Source organism: Eulemur rufifrons, chromosome 7 (assembly GCF_041146395.1).
Source record: "Eulemur rufifrons isolate Redbay chromosome 7, OSU_ERuf_1, whole genome shotgun sequence".
Lineage (NCBI taxonomy): Eukaryota > Metazoa > Chordata > Mammalia > Primates > Lemuridae > Eulemur > Eulemur rufifrons.
In genome coordinates this window covers 14,866,976-14,891,671 of record NC_090989.1, presented here as the reverse complement: position 1 = coordinate 14,891,671, position 24,696 = coordinate 14,866,976, and the positions used below count along the sequence as shown (strand labels likewise).

Here is a 24,696-nt window from a genome sequence, read left to right as displayed (position 1 = left end):
ACTTTTCTCACAAATTACTGTAATAGTATGTGAAAAAATAGAATAATATTTTCTAAAATGAGAGAAAAAATTAAAAATGAAAGAAAAATATTGAAAAATGTAAAACAAAATGCCTTGGGTGTATAATTTTTAGCAAGGTGCCTAAACTTTGCATTTCCCCCCTCTAATACATTATCCTTCTAAACTGTCTTTAGCCAGTTGGATTCGTCATATTTCTACCTGTTAATTTTTCATTTAAGCAGTTTAATGCAGTTTTATGAGCCATTTTCTTCTATTTGCTGTCAATAAAAATTCTGATTGATCTGAAATCTGAGTCTTGATTACAATCGAGCAAAATATCTGTCTAATATCTGTTATTGCCATTTTAAAGGTCATTCTCTTTTTCTTTTCATATCTGAAAATATTTTTGTATTTAAACACTAGGGAGTAGACTGAAAGTTTCTTGGAATTGTGGAATAATCCTAAAGAAACCAGGGGGGTTTAATTATATGAAATATTGACCAATGCTTATTTCTTTCCATTGTTTCCCAACACAATGAGTGACACCTGAATTCCCCAGTTAAGCCATCCCCTTCCCCAAACTCTAGAGTTTTCCTTGACTCTGCTCTTCCTTCGTGACCACTTTCTGAGTCGCTAGTGGTCTGCCTGCCTCTGCTTTGGCTCAGGCTATAACGTCTGTGTATGTGACCTCCCCTTCTTCTTCCTCCTGGTCTTCTTGCCTTCAATTCTTTCTCTACCCTCAGCTAGAGCGACTGCTACCTGTCGGGCCCATTGCACCAAACTCCCTTTTCCTCTAACTCTGTGGCTCTATCCTCTCTTATTTTGATGCCTTTGACTATGCTGCTTCCTCAGCCTGGAATGCTCACCTTCCCCATCTTATGTGCCCCCTTTAGCTGCTTATGTCTGAGTCATCTCGCAGATCCCACCTTACCTGTTCTTTCCTGCAGGGATCCCTTCTTGACTCAGTGGCGGGTTAAATACCTCTGTGTGCTCTTTCAGCTTCTGACTTCCTCCCAGGACATTCTAATCCTGCTTTGATTAATGGACTGTTTTTCTTCTTTATTTTACAATAAACTATGTGAGAACAGGGACCATATCTGTCTCCCTCGTCATGGGATCCCCAGAACCTAGAATGGTGCCCAGAAAGTGGTGGAAACTTACTTTTCAAATGGACTTTTGCTTTTCGGTGTCCTTTTATGATATACCTCACCAATGTTCTGAGTACCATTTAAACTCTTTATAAAATTAGATTTTAGACCGGGCGTGGTGGCTCACGCCTGTAATCCTAGCACTCTGGGAGGCCAAAGTGGGCAGAGAGCGAGACCCCGTCTCTACTAAAAATAGAAAGAAATTATATGGACAGCTAAAATATACATGTAGAAAAATTAGCTGGGCATGGTGGCTCATGCCTGTAGTCCCAGCTACTCGGGAGGCTGAGGCAGGAGGATCGTTTGAGCCCAGGAGTTTGAGGTTGCTGTGAGCTAGGCTGACACCACGGCACTCTAGCCTGGGCAACAGAGCGAGATTCTGTCTCAAAAAAAAAAAAAAAAAAAAAAAATTATTAAAAAAAATTAGATTTTAGAACACAAAGATAAATTGTTTCACTTTACTATAATAACTAGCTACTTGGTATAAACTAAAAGTCATTTTTTTTTTTTAAACTCAGCCCAAAATGACTGTGCCTGTCTAAACTAAACCAGTAAGAGGATTCTTCAAAGCAGCAAACACGCAGCTGACAACATTCCACAACCCCACACCTAGTGAGTGGGAGTTAGTCATGAGGAACAAATCAAGACGGAAACTTGTTCTGGAAAAAAGAAAACCCTGTTGTTTTATTATTATTTAGAAAGCACACACAGCAATTTATTGGGGCAAAAGAGAAAATGCAAAATAAGTGAGCATACAAATTCATTTCAAAAGAACTGGTGTCACTTCCCGAGTAATATCTATGTGAGCTTTTTAAACTTTTGCATTTCTTATATCTGTATACATAAGCAGAGTTATGGATATAGATATATGGAAACACATCACACACTCATCAGAAATCCTTTCTCCAAAAATCTCGAGTGAGCATATCCTTTTTCTTTCTACAGGTGTTTTCTTGGATCACGCCACAGTCTCTTTTCTCTGAGTCCGTCTCTGATGACAAGTAAGGATACTTGTGAAGGAAGATTTCCCCTTAGTTCTTGACTTTTTCTTTATTTTTTTCTGATTCTTGAGTGAGATGCCCAGTTCTTCCATGATGGCATTGAAAGAGAGACACTAGGGGACATGAAATAACAGAGCATCAGCTTAATCAAACCTTCCTCCTTCTACCATTGACCTGTCTCTTGCCTAGATTTTTATGAACACAAGATGTAGGTCTGAAGTCAGCTCTGCCACCACTGGCCAGTTCCCCTCACCTCCTCCTCCACCCACTGGCCACCCACCTTTTCTACTTGGGGAAACTGAGGTAGCAAGTTAGCTGGGCAAACTTTGGGGTTTCATTCACAAATGCAGTAATATAAAACAACCCAGTTAGCGAAAACTCAAGGCTCTCAAAATAGACAACTTACCTTTGCTGAGACACCAAAATAGAGTTAAATTAAGTCATTTCCCCCATTGAGATGATCCAAACATTGATACGTTTATCAAGGCATACGGACACTTCAGTAATGCTATAGAAAATGAACAAACCTTCTCTACACCAAGGCTTTGTTTTTTTCTCCCATGAAACCTTACTTTGTTCCTAAAATAAAATCTAATTCTTGATGACTTTCCTTTCTGATAAAAAAAAAGAAAAAAAAAACAATTTTAAATTGTATATTTTCTCCAAAAAACAGAGAGTCTGGCAGCAGCAATGATGCAGCTGTGGTTGAAATGAAAAATAATATGGTATTGAACTGCACAACAAAAAGGATGACATAATACAAAAGAAAATGGAATTATGATTATAAAATATTATACATATACAGACAATATATATAATCTCCATTACGATTACATTTTATCTATTCGCATGCACAGTATATAAATGGCCAGATAAAACACAATTTATTGTCTTTTTTCTAGCCAAGATCTTTGATTGATAAATTCCTGCTTATAGAAATTTCTGTAAAGTAGTTTCTTTTTGATGAGGTTACTCTTAAACATCCTTTAGTGAGATAACCCATCCCAGAACAAGAAAGACTGCATGATTCCACTTACATGTGGTATCTGAAATAGTCAAACTTTTGAAAACAGAGAGTAAAATGTGGTGGTCAGGAGTTGAGAGGGGAGAAAATGGGAGCAGTTGCTGTTTAAGGATTACAAAATTTCAATTATGCAAGATGAATAAGTTCTAGAGATCTGCTGTACCACATTGTGCTTATAGTTAACAATATCATATTGAGGGCTTAAACTTTTTTAAGGGAGTAGATATCAAGCTAAATGTTCTTACCACAATAAAAAGAAATCCTCTGACAAACCAAAGGCTTTCATGAAGGTTGTGGATATACAAGCACACTCCTTTATCATTAGCACACAAAATAGATATGGTTGAAAATCAAATGACAACATGCCACCAGATGATTTTTCTAGGTTGTAAGTGCCTTATTGGAAGAAACTGGTGTTCTATGTTTATAAAACACTAGATGGCTAGTGTGGTCCATGCATATCAATGTGCAACATGTATATTTGAAAATTTATACTGTTCTTTTGTTCCCCTAAAGACTCGATGTAGTTTAGATAAGCAGTAGTTTTAAAATTTTTCTACTTGATTTGAAAACCAGGTGCATAAATTTAGGTTCTAGATGTAAAATATTGGCCTATCAGAAATTCACCTCTTAAAAAACTAGTTCTTTGCATAAGACTTTTTTGTCTCTTTTAAGTATAAGTGTTTGTAGGATTTGAATTTCATTTCCATTTCTGTTCTAAAAATATTCGTTTCATATATGTTAATTTTCTTTCAAATGGTAAGTTGTGGCTTCCATGAATTGAGAGAGATGTCAGGCCACATAAAGAAAGAAATCAAAAATGTTTTTTATGAATTATTCTTTAAAAAATATAGCAAGTACAGATGCTCCTTGACTTACAATGAGGTTATGTCTCAATAAACCCATTGTAAGTTAAAAATATCATTAAGTCAAAAATGTATTTAATACACATAACTGAGCAAACATCATAGCTTAGCCTAGCCTACCTTAAACGTGCTCAGAACACTTACATTAGCCTGCAGTTGGTCAAAATCATCTAACAAAAAAATCTATTTTATGATAAGGTGTTGAATATCTCATATAATTTATTTATTGACTATGATACTAAAGAAAAACAGAATGGTTACATGTGTACTTGAAATATAGTTTCTACTGAACCGGTGTCACTTTTGCACCATCATAAAGTCAAAACATAGTAAGTCAAGCTATCATAAGTCAGGAACCGTCTGTATATAAAAAAATGAAATATAATAATTTTTACTATTATGCCATGTGAAGTTTTTGTGTTGCTACTAAGATCAAATGAATATTTTATAGTGTCATTATGATAGATAGTATTATATTAAGGTTTGGAAAACTCCGCTTAGAAATTTACTTCAATGGAAGTTTTCTTGGCACAGGACATTTCTGGTTTAAGGAAGACCATGCAAGTGGAAACAAGAAAGGGAGGAAAGAAAAAGTATAAAGGAATTTATAAACATTATTACATATTATACCCATTATATAGATGGAGAAATTTACTACTGGAAATATTAAGTAATTTACCCAAGAGGAAAAGCTTGCATTTGAACTCAGTCCATCTAGACTGTCCAAACCCAATTGCTTTCACTGGAAATCATCTACACGTTCATACTTAATTCTTTTTTTAACACTATGGGTAGCTTTTTGTGAATGCTCCCATAAAATGTGTTAAGAAATTCCAATATTTCTGTCTCATCTGAACTCTCACCATTTCATTTCATTTTACAATGAAACAGCCAAAATGAGTCTCCAAGTGTGACTTACACAAGAAACACAGTGAAGAAAGGACTTCCCTTTTTGGGTAGGGGGCGGTCACAGATTTTATCCTGGTGATAGGTTTCAATTAAGTTTTTGTTTTTTTTTTTTAAAAAAAATCCTCCCCCAAAATTTTAGACTGCCTTAAAGTACAGCAAACATTTTTATTTTTTTAATTAATTCCCAAGTATTTATTTATTGCTGCTTGTGTGAGAATGAATATAAATACAGTTTTATCAGTGGTCTCGTTTCTGTCTTTGGTCACAAACAATGATTTCTTTTTGATTCTCACTTAAGTCTCTGACTGTCAAAAAGAAAATGGCAAGATACTGGGGCTGACCTTTCTGCTTCCAAGTTTCTGCTGTAGTCACAAGGAAAGATGACCTTTAAGGACCCTACCTGCCATGAGCTGAAGTTAACGGTATCCACGGGAAAAGAAACTGTGAAGGTCATCTCAGCACAGAGTGGCATGGGAGAGGCTCATATTCATTCATTAATTTGCCTTTTATAATCTCAGAATTAAAGATACATATAATATGACCATATAAAGATGGAACTTGTGAATTGGTATCAAAATGACAGTAGCTTTCTAAAGCATCTGTTTGTAGGCTTGGATTTTTTGTATTCACAGAGCCATAGAAACTTTATTTTAAAGGATGAAAATTTGAATTCCTAAACTCTGATTTCATCAGAAAGTGTCAAACATAATGCCATTCAGCTAGCTGCCTTACTCCAGAGGTGGTGCCACCAGAGGCAGGATATCCCAGTAGTATCCTCTGGTGCTTTGTAGACTGGAAATTTCCCTACTAGCTTGGATTCTAAGCCCTCCTATATATATTTGCTGGATGGAGTTCACATTTTTGCAGGATCTACATGAGGCCATTAATTATGGTTTGGAATTCATCCAAATTGAATTTGGATGAATTGATTCAGCATCAGAATGCTGGAGTTTTAATTTCAGCCATGTTGCTTAGTACCTGGGTTACAGTAGGCCAGGTGTTTATTTTCTCTTTGATTCAGTTTCCTTACCTCTAAAATGGGACCATTATAGAATCCTTTTCATATAATTATTATGAGAATTCAATGAGCTGATACATGTAAAACACTTAGTCTAATGCCTGGCACGTTGTAAGTATGCTTTTTCTTTAAAATAAAATTTTCTACGCTGCAGTGACAATAATTTAACTCTATGGCATTCGCTGATTTTGTTGTTGTTGTCGACGATGGGGGAGATAAAATGAAAAAGGTGATGCTTCTTTAATTTGAGCCATCGTATGCCTTTCTATGCAGCAATTCCTTTGAGTTGTTTGTACTACTATTTTAATTAAAATAGGTCCTATGCACATTTAAAACAAATTTTCAGGGCCTATTATTACTTGTTTTGTCCAGTCCATAACACGTTTCCATGTTTACGTAGTAACAGGCATTATGACAGCTTGTGTTGTGCTCTATGAAGGTTACCTCTATGAAGGTACTCAAACATCAGAAGGAAATGAAAGCTAACAGCAGTCACTTGCCATTAAAAAAAATATCTCCACACTTATAAACTCCTTTACAATGAATCCCTATGATGATAAGTCTGATTGGAAAATTCACTTACAAATAAATTTATAGTAATAATGTATGTTATTGCCATTTATGTGGCTCCTGACTCTATCCAAATATAAAGTGGGGGTGTGTGTGTGTGTGTGTGTGCATATGGGTGTGTCCTCTTTTTTAGAGGAAAGGAAACTGAGAAACAGACTCTAGTCTAGTAGAGATGGCAATGGAAACTTCAACTAGAACTTGTAGCTTTCCTGGTTATGGAAGGAGGACTTGCTTGTTTATTTCAGTTTTGCAGAAAGTCATTCTGCTACTCTGATTCTTCAGTGCCTGTGGTTTGTCCGTCATGGGCACACTTTCCTTCCCTTCTCCTGTCTTCTTTTCTTCCTTTACTTTCCCCTTTGGTTTGTTTCTTTTTTTTTTAAATTGCTGACTGCATGGCGCCTCCTTTGAGTGAACCCCGAATATTTGATTTCTTGGTGCCAGTGTGAGCCTGAATAGAAATTATATCTTCTTACACCTTTATCTTTCCTTTGTTGCCAATGTTGCCCTGGAAGGGGTGGGAGGGACTAATAAAGTTCTTTTTGTTTTGTGCTTAAAATACACTGCCTCAGGAAAAATGGTCCAGGGGAAGAGAACAAAATTTTCTTTTAAAGTTATAGGAAAAGCTCTATGCTAGAATTTTATTTGAGTTTATAGTATTAAAAACACTAGGCTATTTGGAATTGACTTTCATGCTGGTTGAAAACTTGGCATCAGACTGTGAATGTCAGATTGATTTCTCCTTGTAGATTTAGCATTTATACATTCAAGTTTTTCATTAATTGTTAGGTTTAGGTGAACATATAAGAGATCCACTTTAGATGCTTATACCTTTAAGGATTTTTCTGATGAGTTATTTTTCAGAAGCTCTGGTCTAGCCAATAATATAATACAAATTTTACATTTTGTATAGGTTTCCTCCTTTCAATAAGCCCCTTATTCAAAGATACTTGAAGAGCTCTGTGACATTGTCTATTAAATTTTTATATTACACATGGAAGAAAAGGATGTAGGTAATACTATTGCCATTTTATTGATGTAAAACCTTTCATTTTATGTATAGACTTGCTATAACTTGAGCAAAAACTATGATTTGAAGTCTTTTGTAAAGATCATTTTCAGTAAAATATAGAATATTAAAGGGATAGGTTCCTGAGAAATAATGGAATTATTATTACTGTTATTTCTTTGGGTTGATCAAACCCCTGTCATAGTTCCGTGAAGTCACTGTCTCAACAAATTTTTTTTTTAAAGAAGGTCTAAGCACTCACATCCTTAACTCTTTTTAACTCTGAAGTCTAGCACAGGAGCAAACCTAGGATGTTTTGGGGGCCAGAGTTAGGAAGCTTTTTAAGGAATAGGGACAGGGTATACTATTCAGCTGTTTGCTACCTAGAGACTTGGAAAGTCTGGTCGTTTATCTGTCCACAGGTTTCACTTTTTCACAGGAGAACTGACGACCTAAGAGCAGAGTCCAGGCTTCAGTCATTCTTCATTCATAACGTGAAGGACAGGTAGAGGCAGATTCTTGGAGCAGCTGTGTGTGTACCATCTTTGGGGGAGTTCTTATATTCCAGAACCGAGATTTGGGCATCATTTCCTCTGGTCTGATCTGTTTTCTGGGCTCATTCAGAATCCCTGGGCCATCTTTCATGCACTCATCCTTGGAACTGCTAAAACGTGGATCAGACAGGTTGAGTGTTGATCACTAAATTAGCTTCCAGAATAGGGGTTATGTTGATTCTATGTGCCAAGAATCTTGGGGTGGAGGAAATCTAGACACTGAAATAAAACTTTATCTAGGTTTAAAACTGAGTTCCAAGAAAAGTTAAAAATGAAATAAAATTTCAAAGTGTGGTCACCCACCCTAATCCCCACCAGTGACCCAGCAGCCACTACTTGCCCAGCCCATTTCCCTGCACCTTAAATCCTTTAAACTGGCTCCCTGTAGCCAATAACTCGCAAAAGTCCCTGTCTTCCCTTCTTTTGGCTATAGCATGGAGACTCTACAAACTCATTTTTTTCTAGCTCCTTTAGTGTCATGTTTTCACTTCCTCTACGTCCTCTGTTCTCCCCTATTTCATCTTTGCTCTCATACCTGGGACCTGCTGCCAACATCTTTACCTTCTCAGATCCTAGATTTAAGCTTCTCTCTTTGCATGAATGTATGCCCTAGAATTCCTTGTTCACCTATCTGAGCTCCTTAAACCATAAAAATATACTTATAAGGGACACAGGGTTACTTGGAATCACAGGGATCTTCTGGTGTTTTTCTTTATTTAAAGATTTCATTTAGAAAACTCATTTTCCCATTGAAGTAAATGTAAGTATATTGTAAAATGGTATGCACAACCATATGAATTTTTATTTATTTTTTAATGATTCTGAAAGAAATTTTGCACATGGGGTGGCTGCCCAGGGCTATACAGTGCAAACTCCTGGAAGGTAGGGGATGTGAAAATTCATTCTCCTTTAACATTGGGGATAATTTAATAAAAAACTTGAAGTGATGTTAACATTGAGGCAATTTAATATGTTGATATTAATCCACGTGTTTTCTTTCAATTCTTCTGAATCCCAATCCTTTTTTATCACTTTCAAGTTGTAGCAAGAGCTTTTACATACATTGCCCTCAGAGTAAGGATGATGTAAAAAAGAGTCAAATTTGTAGCTTTGAGCCTTAAATGGACTTTTGTGGATGTGTGGAAGACACCACAGTCTTTGAAGCTGCAAGAGAGTTGCTCCCTCCTCTCTGTCTCAGGCTCTCAGAGAAGGCAGTCACTTGAGTGGAGAAATGTCAGCAGCAGCTACCTTCAGGCCAGTCTGAGACCACCCTCTGAATCTCCCACGGCCCCCAAGTGTGCTCAAGAACAGCTGAAACGTTTCCCTGCCCCAGAAAGGACACACAAATGGATGATGGCATAAAGAGGAGGATGCAAATTGGTCCATTCAAGCCTTGTGACCAGAGAGCAGAGAGATGTTTCTGCAGTGAGGATAATCTTCAGGTGGGTCGCCTACATCCTAAGGTAAGCAACTCTCCTTGCTGAAAGTGGTAGAAAGCGTGTTTGCATTTCAATCCAAACCACACACACTGCCTTTCTCCTTTCTAGATTCACTGTCAGAGGCCAATGTGGCTTTGTTCCCTGGCCCTCTGGCTTCTCTCTGGCTTCCTACACTGAAGGCCTGAGATGATTCTGTAGAGACTGGCTTTCCCTCACCTCATGCAGAGGCTCCATTCCTTTTAACATGTCAGAGGCTGAGTTAGAGCCATAAAAATAAACTTTCAAGAAATTCTTTGCATGCCCCTTCTCCGACAGGGAATGGCCCTGCCCTTGAGCTAAATTGACCTTGATGTAGGGCATTAGTTGTCCACAGTGCACATGTGCACGGTATGTTGAGTCTTTGGGGTATGAGCTTACATACACTGCAGTGGATATGCAATTTTCTTAAGCTATAAACTTGGATGTGCAAAAATTCTTATATTATTATTTTTTCTTTTAAAACAACAGAACTCACCTTCTCTTAGAGGTTCCCCCTCTGCTAGTGGATCTTGTCAACTCAAAGTAATTCAGTTTCAGTTTAAAAATACTTCCTTTTGGTTAATGGCTCAGTTAATGCAGCCTTCTCCTCACCTCCCTTCTCCTTCTTTTCTTTCTAAGGGCTGTACCATATGGGATTAGGAGAGGTGTCTAGGGGCCAGGGAGCAGCTGGTTCATGGCCACCTTCTGTCCTTTTGGCTTCCCTGGGGTGTGACATCTTACTGGGTCATGGGCACTGGTTTCTGTCTCTGCTGTGACTCCACCACGGTCTGTCAGGTCTGCACACTCTGTGTTTTTTCTGCTCCAACATCAAGGCTTCTAGTCCACTGGTTCTCTCAGCCCTTTCACAGGGCTTTGGGGTGGGAAGAGCCATGGATTTTTGGATGTTTTCCCTGGCATTCTCTGGGATTGAGGAAGACTCTATGAAACATTTCATAGTCTCACTGACGAGATGCTGCTATTCTGCTGTTTTGGAGACAGTTAGGTGTAAAATATCTCTACATAAGTTTTATCACCTCCTAGGCTATAACCAGAGAAGTGACAATGACATATTGTGTTTAGAGTTCCCTTTGAACTTTTCTGGGGTTTCTATTTTCCTGTTCCCCCAAGTTTGGACTTGGCCCAGGGATGCTCACTGGCTTAATGATGGCCTTCTCTCAGAGATTCAGGTAGTATCTAGGTTTTTGTGACATCTCTTCAATTCTCTCTTTCCTAGTGCTAAAAATCCAGTCTGGGATAGCAAAATGTTGTAGGAAAACATCATCATCTGTGTTTCCTCAACCTTAGCCTTCTGGGTTTGGCTCTTGCTAATTGTAGATAAATTTTTTGAACTAAACTAAATTATTCAATAAGACATATAGATCTAACAATCTAAAGCTAGGGTTTTCAAGATTTTTTTTTTCTATGCTACAAATTTGCAAAGACTACTTACAACTCAAAAGCTAAGAGTTTGACTTATCTCTAGCTTGGGAGCAATTTATATGAAAACCCTGATGTTTGATGGTGGGAAGAAGGGTAGGGATAAAAACAATGAAAAATAAATGCAGGCTCTTATTTTCGTTTGTTTTTCCTTGTCTCTCTTTAGAAGAAATACTAAGTTCCACTTACGGAAGAGGAAGCATCCAACACCATTTATCTTCCCCTTTCTTGAATTGTGAGTATGTAAGCAGTTCTACAGCTTTGAATAGTTTACCAGGTACATACTTCATTTTATTTTTTTATTACCTAGTCTGTAGGCTCATCAAAATCAAGAACAATTCTACTTCTGTAACCTTCACTGTGTTGGTAATGATTTGCTTATGAGTGATTGGATGGGAACCCTCTTGCTTCTTGATGCTGTGATGGGAGTTGGGCCATTTTCTGTATACCCAGGGCAGACCTTTCTACCTTGCAGTACTGGCAGGGCAAAGTGATTCTTACTGCAATAAGAATTTAATGCATTCAAGAGAGACACACAACCATATTAAAAAATATATCAACAACAAAAACATTTTATCACTGCTTCTATATTTTTATTTTTCCTTCCCACTTTTCTACTAGATTTAAAAGAAATATACCATGATTGAAAGAGAACTTCAGAGTTTATCTCCTCTTTCCACAGATTAGGAAACTGAGGTTGAGGGAAGGAAAATTACTTGCCCAAAGATGCATAGCCATTTAGCAGCAGTGTGGAGACCTGCATTCTTGGCTTGTGGCTCCAAAGTCACCTGTCCTTTAGGCCACACACCTCTTTCAGAGTTTGTTTGCTTTATAAAGCAACGTCAACTTGTGCACCAGCAAAGTTATTTCCAAATGGATGTTAATTGCTTCCTGGCTTCTCTGATAATTAATGAATGTTTAGTCTCTAGGCAAAGAAAAGCCTCTTCGCACAATTACAAAAATAACCTGATTAAAGAGACTTCTGCAGATCACTTGCTAAATAAGTTGATGAGATTGTAGAGGAAATAGAGCTGAAGATACTTGGAAGCATTTGAAAATGTGCCAAGAGACATCGAGGAAAGATGAATACCAAGTTTGAGTTATCTACGGAGAGTAGTTCCTTAGTCCTTTTAGTTGGTAAAGACTAAGTGATCAGGGCAGACTTCTTGTTTGAAGTGGAAAAATAATATTTGAACATTTTAATTCTAAACATGCCATTCAGTTGAAAAATTGGGCAGAAGGACAATTCTGGTCAAGCTAAATTAAAAATTTTTAATTGCTAGAGAGAAATACAGTAACTTCATGCCATCCTTCAGGGCTTCCTCATTATTTGTGTCTATCTGCATGTGTACATTGTGACATGAGCTCACATTGCTGTGTAGTTTGGGCTACTGGCTGTGTTTGACCTGAAAACACCAACATTTAAATTCTGCAGGGTGTGAAACCACATTTGTGATGTTGATTTTCTAGCACAAGAATGCCCCTATCTTTGCAAATAGAAATTCTTCAAAAATTTAAGGAATTCTCTCCCATTCTCCATGATATCAGTCTCTGCGGAGAGGATTTTAAAAGCAAAAATGATTTTAATATGCTTGTGCATCTGGACATAAAATTCCCTAACTGTGAGAAGCATAATGAGATGGTTCCTAAAGGCAAGCTAAAACTGCAGCATCGAGCAGAAATTTTTCATTATCTATAAGAGTTAATTAATAATGCCATTTGGCACAGTTAGATGTGCAGAAAATAGTACAATAAGTAAGAATGCTTTGCTTTCTTTTTGCTTTTAAAGGCTGTTCAGACTACTTTTAAATTGCTTACTAGGAAATAGACCTTGTAGGATAAGGGTCATGTGCTTGGAAACTAATTGGGATTCATTGTAGTCTTGCATTGCTGCAGATGATTCAAATAGAACATAATATAATGCTAGTCAAATGAAGTAAGATATTTGGAAATAATTTTCCTTGGGTAGGTTTATCATTACATGATCCACTGATTTTCCTAATGGCAAGATCCCTACCCACCAAGTGTTCCTTAGGTAGTTCCCATTTTTCTGGAGAAGCTCTAAAATGATTCAATTTATAATTTTAGCCTAAGGCAAAATAAAATATAAAGCTTTTTTTTCACCCTTATTGCATTAGGTTAGACAGACATATTAGGAGACAAATTAGACAACATTATGTGATTCATTATGTGATGCATGTGTTTAATCTTTTAATACCTCCCTGATTTCTCCTAATCGTAAACAATATTTCTCAAAGTATAATCCACAGATAACCTGCTATTGTTTAATAAAAACTCATGCTCATCAGCTAATTTGAAGTAACACTAGCTAAACTTCTATATTCAAGCTTGTTTTAATCAAAACCCATGTTTACCAATTACTTTTAAGTGAAGCAACTATATTTAGGATTGTTGGAAAAAACCACATGTAAAAAAGTTATTTTAAAAAGCTCTTGTATTAGAAATATTATTAAGTTTAAGGAAGATTCATATATATGACCTAATTTTGGAGAAAACGACTATATTCAAACTAATTTTTATGAAAACTAATATGTATAACAAGTTTTAAGCATTCACTTTTAGGCTTTATTAAAAAGGCAGATTCCTGGACTTTTCCTACTGAGGAGCAATGTCTGGAAGCAGAGCCTATAAACTGTAGTTTAAGTAAGTTTCCCAAGTGATTCTGATTTACGTCAATGCCTGAGAACTAATGATGTAAACATAATTTGAAAGTTTTTCTTTCATGTTCACATTTTTGTTCTGAATTTCACTTGAAATGCATTTCTCCCTGGTGGGGTCATGGTGGTCTTAGCATTCATTTATATGATGGCAAGAACTGGTTGTCTGAGAGCCAGTATAAACGGAGACAGAGGAGAGTGTAAGGAACTTATGTTCCTGAAATGAATGGAGGTTCTCCAAGGTAAGAAAGGGCAGAGAGAGAGAGAGCAATAAATTGTCGACTTGGTAATTCTGAGTAGCGCTAGTCCTATGTTTCACAACTAAACATGAAGATTATCAATTGAATATCATGAAATTTATGTCTCAAAGATGTGTGGTTTCTTTGTGAATTCTCAGTAGAAAGGGGCTATTGAATACTCAATGCTAAATATGTGTTTTATATATTCCTTGAAACTAGTGCCCCTATCTCTAGAATCAATCAATTAATAACAACAATTTATTGAGTTCCAATTATATATGTAAATTTATGCTTTAGCTTATTGGTTCTTAGACTTTCCTGCACATTAGAATCAACTGGGCATCTGAATAAACTACTATTGTGCTGCCCCAACTCCAGACTAATTAAATTAGAATTTCTAGAGATGAGATTCATGACTTTCACAATAGATCCTCATGTATTGCCAGTTTAGGGGTCCTTCTCCTATGCGCATAGACCTTAGCCATTGATGTGTAATGCTTGTGCAAGCAAAATTAGTCTTAGAGACAGAGTCTCAGCTTCTACATTAGAAAACCTGTTATCTCAATCAGGCTTTGTTTAAGACGTTTCATCAATTTTATTTACTGTCCATATGATAAGAGAGCAATACTTAGTTTTTCTAGAAGGAACCACATTTAGTTAACTGCTATTTATTAACAGGACGTTTATAAGTAATTTCATTTTCTATGCCAAGATTTTATTTAATTATCAAAATAAATGTATAAAGTCAATAATATTATCTTAATTTTACAAATGGGAGATTGAGGACTCATACATTTACTCTAACTCATAAATAATTATGTATTGAGTGGCCACTATGTGCCAGATACAAGGAAAGATATTTTGCACATTATCCTGGAATGAGATACACATTGTCATACTAGTGTTCCCTAGAATATGATCTGTAAAAACTGATCTGTCAAGAAGCTTTGGGGAAAAAAGATTCTGTGATCGAATAGGTTTGGGAAATGCTGAATACTTTTTTACCTTGTTGAAAATTCTCGATTCATGACAACATATTCAACTCACTGAAATATCACATAGTAAAGACACTTGTAGTGTGATGCTCCATGTGTTATTTAACCATGGAAATCTTATTTGAGAAACACTTGCCAGTGGAACCCATTTTGAAAAATACTCCTTCAAAACTTTATGTTCTAGAAATTTTGCCCCAGCATTACATATTAAGAAACCAAGACTCTGGGAAATTTGGTAACTTGCCTATAGTCATTCAGCATGTGGCTCTACTGGAAATTGAACCTAAGTTTAGCTGATTTAGAAAATTTTCTTTTGATTCTAAAATCGATGACTCCAGCCCACTGAATCTGATATCTATTTCTCTGTTAGGAAAGCTGTATTAAAAGTGTTGAAAAGATCAAATGTAATGCTGTATGCGAAAGCATTTTGAAAACTATAAAATAGTATATAAATATCAGATTTAGATAGTATATAGTCTAAAGTAGTATACAAATATTAATTTTAGAAAGGGATAATTTCTTTATCCAAATCTCTGAATTATACTTTCAAAGTATGATCTTTGTAGAAAGGTAAGTTTTGTTAGTTGCTGTTAACCCTGACTGTCTATACTTCATCAGTCACCCTTGAACTTTTTTGGTAGCGTTTTTGGTTGATTAAATAGTCTCTGGGAAAGTAAACTTACATAATTTGTGGTTTCTACATAGCAAATCAATGAAATATGAAACTAAGGATAGTGTGATATTTATCCCAACATCTGATTCTTTTGATTATGAAAATGTTAACTCTGACCTGGGACAAATAGTATGTTGCTTCTACTTTAATAACAATAAAAAGTTGTTAGTGTAATTTATGGATTTTTTTCTTAAGAGTACATTTATTTAAAGAAGGAAGCAAGGCTGAGAAACAATCAGGGCAAGAGTCAACTTTCCTGAACACGCTTTATTGGAGAAATATATAGTTGGTTGAAGAGAAGTGTGATTAAAAAATGAGGACCCATTTAAAGCTAAGAAGGGAAAAGTTAGAATACTACATGACCACACAGATGGCATATCTGTACTCCTGAGGAATGTGTTTTAGGGGATCACTTGATGTGTCAAAAGGTAATCTCCTTAAGGAGAACAAAGATCAACTGATCCCATACTGAAGGAAGATAAAATGCATCCTCAATTCCCCTATTCACTGTGAAAGGGAAACAGGTCCGGAGGAACCAGCAGATATTCTCTGTCACAACAAATTAAGTATGCAGATGGCTTTCTGTGTCACCAAGTTGAGTTAGAGAGGGAATTATTTACAGCACTTTGAAAGCAGGTGGAAAATAAATCTACAGAGATCTGTAACTAATAAGTATGGAAATTCTTTATTTTTTTCCTTCTTGCATACTTAGCATGACTTAATAATGGTGATGGGCCCAGAGAAATGAGTGTGAATGTGGCAACGTTCAGAAAAGATTGCTCTAAGACCAACCACTCTATCCTGGGTGAGTGGGAAGGAAATGCAACAACATCTCGTGGAAAGATGTTCATTAATGCAATGGGAGTGGATGAATGAGTGGCACACAGAAAATGCTATGAATTAGTTCACACGTTAGGACTTTGCTTGGATCCTCAAAGACATAGAGCTTGAAAAAAATCATAGTGTTTTAGAGACTCTAAACCTACAGAGGATTGTTAAATTCTACAAGTAAATGTTACCTGAGAGCTTGATGCTAATGAATTTCTGCCCAAGAATCATTCTTGACTGTGTTCTGTGTCCGTGAGTGATGTTCAACTTAGCTAATGCTCTCCTGTGACACCAGAGATTGCAAGTTTAGTTTTCTTTCTCTGGATCGTAGTTTTTGAATCTTTAAAATCTAGGGCACCTCTGAGTCTTTGTGCAAATAATACATTTTGTGTAGTAGAATCAATCTGAATTAACAATCAACATTGTTAACATTGTTATGGAGTTACTATGTACTTGTTGAAAAGATACGAGTAGAATGAAAATGTCTAGATCTACACAATGTATGAGACAGGGAGAAAGAAAGAGGAGGGGAAAAAGTTCACCAAGATGAAAAGAAGTCTATGGAATTAGCATTTTGTTGTCATGCTTTGCACTGCTGGAAGTCTGAATCTCCTTTTTCATGAGGAAAGAGTCACTTATTTTTAATGTATGAAGATAGAACAAAGATGACTATTTGGGCCAGAGAAGATTCCTATAACTACACATATCTAGGAGTCTACATGCCCCTAACATGCCCTGCTTCAACATACAGTGCACATCCGTTTCTGGTGCATTGAATTCAATGTCTAGAGTATCTGAGTTTCGCTATTCTAAAGGAACAAGGAATTATGGCAATTTATGCTTAGTGGATTATAGATATCATCAACAATACCAATTAGCAGAAACAATTTCTACCGGGCACACTTTTTTTTTTTTTTAAACTGATTACACAGTATGAACTGAGGACTGTGTCCGAATCCCTCTCTCCTCGCGAATTAATTTGCCACATTCTAAATCCGTAGATAAAGTAGTTCCAGAAGTGGAGTTGGTTGGATGGGTTTGCTTACACTGCAGTCCATAAAAGAAACAAAAAGCCTTGCATGCAAAAGAAATGAGAAAAAAGAATATAGAAAAATGAATAAATCAGAAGCAAGAATGAATGTTTAAATGAAAATTTAAATCACATGAAGCTGGCAACTATGAGAAGCACATTAAAGCATAACATATACAAGCTTTTATTTTTCAAATTGGTTGCATAAAACAAGACACCTCAAGAGCAAATTGAAAGTTAAAACAAAGCAGATCAGTCCATTCTCCCTTTTCATTAAAGACAGTTTTCTACAACAAAGTCTGGGAAAGGAGTGCTGCACTGGTCTCATAATTGCCTTGTAATTCTGGGAAGATTTTCATGTAAAACCAGGTTATAATAAATCATCCTGTTTTGAGTACTCAAGGAGGACTTCCACTTAAAGGAAGTAGATCTAACATCATATTATTAATCAGAACCAGCCACAAAATTTGCAGGGCATAGTGAAAAATGAAAATGTGGGACCCTTCATTAAAAAAAAATATTTCAAATTTCAAGATAATGACAGCAGAGCATTAAATTGGCTCTGTTATTAATAGTCCATAGTGTCAAAATTCTAAAATTTTTAAATTGAATGGGTAGCCTAAGGCACTACAATGGTCATGAGCTTTGTGCTTTGTTTATTCTAGTATAGTTATAAAGGGATCATCTTAAATCACAATCAGCTTTTTCAAAAGGGTGTAAGTTCTTGGTGTGATTTCCTTCAAAAATAAAAACAATAGGCAAAAATGGTCAACTGTTGAAATTATCCTCTAATTTAAATACAATTTTGAACAATAAAGTCTCAAATGTATTTTATTGTCATTTTGTGTTGTTTATCATATTCCTGGCAAAAACTATTTGGAGTGAATTACACTTTCACAAATTATACTTTGGTAAAAGTAAATGTTCAATTTTGTAATACTACTTTTATATCCTTATAAAAATTGTTTTGCATTAGTATATGTGCTCAGAGTCTACACTTAAGGGCCGGTAATGTTTCTCTCAAATACTTTTTTATACCTTTTCCAATTTTGGATTTATTTCTTCCTTGCTCTATCTAGGGTTTCTATCTTAAGAGCAAATAACTGTTCGAGAAATTAACTGAGTTTGGAATTTCTGCACTGTCATTCCAAAAAGCGCTAATTGGATTTAGTGAATAAGGCTCTTCCTTCTCATTAATAAATGATGGAGCTGCTATGCCCATAGCACCTGGCAGGGATTCAGTAGCTCTTTGCTCTAACTCAAAAATGGCTCTTCTGGGCGTCTAATTCAATAGACTGTTACAAGAAAAGTCCTTAAACCCCCCAAATTTAAGATAGATGATGCAATCTAAAAACTAACCAGTCCTAGAAAGAGATGACTCACCTGTTCAATATCATTGTTCTTCCGTGATTTGTATATGAATTCCCCAATAGCTACAAATACAGAAAGGACCAGTCCAGCAGCCAGAACAATGAAGATGCCCCCAATATTTTCCACTCCCAGAGCACTGGCCTCTTTGTTGTCCTCCTCGGGGCAGCCATTCCCACGCCACCACTTCTCCTTCATCATGTGCAACTTCCCTTCTTCTTGCAGTTGAAGAATAGCAATCGTAATTTTATCCCGGTAAGGAGAGCCTGAGAGTGAAGTCATTGGTCACGAAAATGTTAAAGAAGACATCAGAAAGTACTTTTGTCTTAGCGGTAACCACTTTATGGTTGTTAGGAAACCCCAATCCACAAATCAAGTAGCAAAGGGCAGGAAAGTTCAATCCTGTATTTTGAAGGCTCTAAATAATTAGAAAGGGGATACCCGGCATATTAAGATTAACTCTGGCCCAGACTGTTGGCTTTTTTTAAATAAGGAAAACTAAATTAGGAATTCTGTGACATAGCTCTGTTTCTTCTGAGTTTGTCATGAGTCTTTTCCTACATCAAAAAATTTCATTATTTAGATTCTACTTTTTCTAGGCCCTTGGTTGTCTCATATTGGGACTGAGCATGGCTAGATGACCAACGGTGCCATTTCCTCTTCTTCCTAGGGGCATAACTAGACATTGTCTGCTCTCCCTTAGGGCTCAGTATGGTCACGTGACTGATTTCTAGCCAATGGGAGCTAAGGAGATTTTTGACATTTCCAGTCTTATGCCATAAATCTTCCCAACTTGATTTTCTGTTCTTTCTCTTTCCTTTTTCCCAAATACACAGCAAGAAAAAAAGGATTTCAAGTCACTAGGATTGGTGGAACTACAAAATAGAAGAAACCTGGGTCCCAGAACGACTACATGAAGCAGAACCTCTCTTTCAATCCACATTGGACTATGACAAAATCAACATTTACTGTGTAAGCTACTGAAAATGTGTAGATCTTGGTTATAGCTGTTAATCCATACTGACGCATGCACCTATTTTTTTTTTTTTTTTTTTTGTTGAGACAGAGTCTCACTTTGTTGCCCAGGCTAGAGTGAGTGCCGTGGCGTCAGCTTAGCTCACAGCAACCTCAGACTCCTCGGCTTAAGCGATCCTACTGCCTCAGCCTCCCGAGTAGCTGGGACTACAGGCATGCGCCACCATGCCCGGCTAATTTTTTCTATATAGATTTTTAGTTGTCCATATAATGTCTTTCTATTTTTAGTAGAGACGGGGTCTCGCTCAGGCTGGTCTCGAACTCCTGACCTTGAGCGATCCACCCGCCTCGGCCTCCCAGAGTGCTAGGATTACAGGCGTGAGCCACCGCGCCCGGCCCGCATGCACCTATTAAGATGAAATTAAGAGTAGGTTTTGAATAATTCAAAGGTCCTACAAAGATCAGGTAGGTTTGGAAAATTTGCAAGGACTTTATTGACATTATGTATACTCTATCTTTTAGTAATGATATTGACCTTTTAATTATGTAAGGATTGGAGAGTGCCAAAATCTATTTGTAGGCATAGCTTCCCAATACTGGATTCTTGTTAATCAATGCAAGGGAAGAGACAATGTAAGATTCTTTTATTCAATTTCTCCTTGCATGCTAAGAACTTCTGTTAGCATTTCTTATACTTAGTAGGAAAGTAGTACACCCTGGCTCTCTCTATTTGCAAACTTTAAAGTCTCTTTTGGTAGAAGCAAATTGATAGATGAGGTATCTTTGGACTAGAAGAAATATTAGAAATGATATAGTTCAGTCCACTTGTTTTAGAATTGAAAAATTTAAGACCTGAAACTATGAGTGAAGCTAATAGTACTGAGCAGCCAAAAATCAAACTCAATTCTCCTTATTTCTTAGTTCTCAGTGTTCTTTTCGTGAACATGTTCCCATACCACCTCTCCCATCCTCACATATGCCTTTTGTATCACGGCATGGTTGAAGGTAGAAAACCAAAGGGTTAACATTTATGATATTAGTCATTTATTTTTCTCCTAAAACTTTCTAAAATAATTGTCAGCACTTAAAGTCCAATTTAAAAGAGAAACATAACACTTTGGAGTCAGATCATGGCTTGTTAGTTAAGAGTATGGATTTTTGGTGAAAAAATGGGTCCTGTAAGCTAAATTAAAAGATATTGGCTGTTTGCGTAAACATCCCTAGAATAATGGCTAGTGTCAAAATTAGCACAATTAATATACCCATAGCAGGTGAGCAATTAAATAAACCAGGAGCACTTTGCTTTAATGTACATGCAAGTGCTTTGAAGAGTATAAGAATGATTCTTATGTTAGTGGTTGCAGTAGTAATCATAGCAGTACACACAGTGGGCACTCCATAAATGCTGACTGACACTCTCCTTCTGCCTTCAGGCTGAACAATACTAAAACCTTTCAGACAGATGGGAAGCTGATCTCTGTTTAAAGTTGGTCTCTAAGAAAGGTAATTTCCAGCCTCCTGGTAACCTGTTTAAATCTTAACTGCTCTCATTCTCTTGGAGTTTTATTTTAAATCCCTCTGGAGGTACATTTCTAGAATTTCTGTCCTGAGTGTCTCTAAGAAGGAATGTCTTTAACTTGGTGTTGTGACTGATCCAACTTTGCCAATCTTTGACCACAGAGCAGAGTTTGGAGCCTTAAGGCAGTCAGTCAGGGCAAGACTAGAAGTGTGCAGAGAATTTTAAATATCTGGATATATTTTTGTTGTTGTTGCTTAAATGTACTGAATAACATCAGAAGTGATTTATTATGTCACTTGAAAAAATGTACATGTATATCCACAGATCTTCCTAAATAGCAACTGATCTTTCTTAAAGAGTCAATTCATCACAGAGGAAACATCCCACAAATTTTTCCAACAGCTGTATTCCCAATGGATGTATTCTCTCTGAGTCCTGCCATCTGTTTCAATTATTCCTTCATTGTTTTTGGTATAAAAGCATGACACGTTTATAACCACTATGAAAAATCCCTGAAGTGTATTTCTTTTCATCTAGGAAGTGGGGGCAAGGCTCTCTAACTTTGAAACTTGGGTGAGGTTGGCAAAAAAGAGAATGAACAGGTACATTCAGATCTCTGTCCTCTCTATAAAATGTAATGACACTCGTCACTGGGTCAGCCTCATTCACATGCAGCAGCCCGTGATTTTCAAAGTGCTGCACTCATTTAGGAGAGTTGCAGAAAGAAGCCTATTGTCTCTTCCTGCCCCTCAACTCTATGTTACTCACCATATTCTCAGAAATTTTAACTTTTGAGTTATATTCCATTCTGCAGAAGGAATGCCAATTCAAAGTCTCATGTTAAAGTGGGAATGTCCTCAGGAAAAGAGATACACGTTGTTATTTTCTATCATTATTCCTAGACAAGAAATTTGGTGGCAAAAAAGTGTGTTGAAAAGTGGTGGGGGGTAGGGCTATGGGGTGGAAGATGGAACAGTAAAAGGGCAGTTTTTGACTTTGTAATTTAGTTAAGAGACGGTTCTATTAAGAAACTGTGGTTGCTCCTCTGAGGAGATCCAGACTATATTATAGGCAATCTTAGGGTCTTGATTCTGCAAAGATTTAGGCAAAGGGACCCACTCCTGATGTTCTTGTCTGACTTAGGGTCCATTTAACTAAAATCAGCAGTGATGAGATATAAAAAATAGCATCTGTCTAACTTCCTGCACCTCTATTATCTAAAATGATGTGGAAAAGCATGGTTAGGGAGATGGGACATTGTTTTTAAAGTCAAAAAGAGTCATAATGTCCTTTTAGTTAGTGCTTAACTGTCCCACTGGGCCCCCTGCAGAACATGTTGACTAAATTATAGGAAAGTTTACCACTTGGGGAAAAATATGCACTTCCTTAGTAATACTGGTTTTTCCATTAGGAAAAGTTATTGGAAATAAAGGAGCAAAAGGTAGTCATAGAACCCCTAGCCCAATCATTCTGCAGAACATTTATTTAGAAGACATACATGATAACAATAATAATAAAGTTAATTTCTCTATAATGTGTATTTCTAACACCAGATAAATAGGGAGTCAGATTGGTTGTGTATTCACAATAAATGTTGAAAATAGTTGACCTTTATCTGATGAATTAAATTAGTATTAATCGAAAGTTGAATATAGGATATATAGTCTCTTTTTCTTAATGATTTTGTTGCCAAATAAAAGCATCAGGACAGTTTACCTATAATCTGGATTTTTTTTTTAATTTTCCTTGGAAAATGAAATATCTGACAATCTTGTGCTCAAATTCCCACATTTCTGCAACTGTTTGACCTGAAATGCAGCTGTGTCTTTTAGGTAAGTCATGTGGTCTCTAGTTGCCACCATTCCCTCCCGCCTCCTGGGGCAGACAAGCTTTACTCACTTTTGATACCTGCTCTGCCTCTGTAAGCATTTCATTTTATGATTCCTGCCTGATATTGGTGGTCAAACTGGATAATCCCTTTTAAACAACAAAAATAATAATACAAAAAAGCAAATCCTGTCTACCTTGAGCCCTTAATCATCTGGCTTTACTGTAACTATTTCTGGACTAGCCCAATGGCCTGGATGATCCCTGGCTCCTCTCCTTTGGAATGTTTATCAGGTTACCAACGACTCACTGGAGAAGAGCAAGTTGCCACTATACCAGAGTCTCATACAACATGGTTTTCTGTAGAGAGGGAAACAGTACGAGAGGGAGTTTTCTATAGAGAAGGAATCAGTAATTGCCCTTGAACATAGAATATTCTATTCATGTCTATTACAGACATGGAAGAAGACATAGCTATATGGGTCTGGATACCTACAAGGCAGTAAGATTCCTCGGGAGAGCAGTGGGACAGAACTAAGGAATATTTGGAGATTTTTAGGTAATTGTTGTTGATTGAATCTAACATATTGCCTGAGCAAATTATAATTGTAATATAATCTTTATCCTTTTTCTTTTGACTGATATAGCCTTGCTTTTTCATCTATTGATATGGAATACTAGTCCTTTAACTTTTGCCATGTACATTCAGAGTCAGTTTTCTTCTATTCTAATATAATTTAATGCAGAAAAAATACATAAGCACATATAGGTATTGAAAATAATGTAAAGAGGATTAATTAGAAAGATATTCCCTTTAAGACATTTCTTTGAGATAAAATGAAAAACATCTATATGCTCTTAAACAGTTATATATTGGTAAAACTTGAAAGAAATATTAGTTAAAGTGCATGAAGTTAAATATCAGGAAACCTTCAAGTCAGACTATGCCTCTGATCTATACGGACATTTCTCTTATTTGTTAGCCCATGAAAAGAATCACAGTCTACTAAGAATTTGCAATATAGAACTCTGCCCCTATTCTCTTCCATACTTGTAACTGACATTCACCACCTCAGTCTTGGCCAATGTCTGCCCCTCTTACCAATTGGTGTTCCCACTCCGTAACCTTTGGAGTCAATGAGGCCCCCAATCTGAGTGAGGTTGCAGTTTCTCTGCGTCACATACTCAATGCTGGTGGACTCCATCAGCAGGGCATAGTCAGTGGTGAGCACCCGTTGGATGCCCTCATCACTGTTTTTGATCAGTGCAGTCTGCTGCCTGCTGCTCATGAAAGCCCACATCTTCTCGTAGGTGGATATCTTTGATTTCTGCAGGGAAAGAAAGCACAGCCACCAGCAGAAGAGTGCTGAAAAAAATATGGCCTAAAGCTATCCTAAATCCCAGTGGTTCAAATAATATAGGAAGACTGTTCCCCTGCAGGTGGAGAACTGAGATGGATGATCCCAGGGCTTCAGTTTGGTAGCCGAGAAGGGCCCTATTCACTACAGGAAAACACCTGGAGGCACCGAGGCAGCCACTGAGGAAAAGGAGACCTTGGCTGATCCATGTCAGAC

General features: G+C 36.8%; 1 protein-coding gene across 10 annotated transcripts in view; it reads right to left on the bottom strand.

Moving 5' to 3' along the window:
* Window positions 1–1,805: 1,805 nt before the first annotated feature.
* Window positions 1,806–24,696, bottom strand: part of GRIK1 (glutamate ionotropic receptor kainate type subunit 1) — a 376,197-nt gene continuing 353,306 nt past the window's right edge. For 4 of the 10 annotated variants that reach the window (XM_069472390.1, XM_069472392.1, XM_069472396.1 and 1 more), the window contains 3 exons: window positions 24,225–24,450; window positions 18,817–19,067; window positions 1,806–2,262 (listed from right to left, as the gene is read on the bottom strand). In XM_069472390.1, coding sequence (XP_069328491.1) covers window positions 2,107–2,262; window positions 18,817–19,067; window positions 24,225–24,450 — 633 coding nt within the window. In that variant the 3' untranslated portion in view covers window positions 1,806–2,106. Of the gene's footprint in view, window positions 2,263–2,676; window positions 2,764–14,701; window positions 17,478–18,816; window positions 19,068–24,224; window positions 24,451–24,696 lie in introns of those variants that run through there. The other 6 variants (XM_069472391.1, XM_069472393.1, XM_069472395.1 and 3 more) reach the window with 3 other exon arrangements.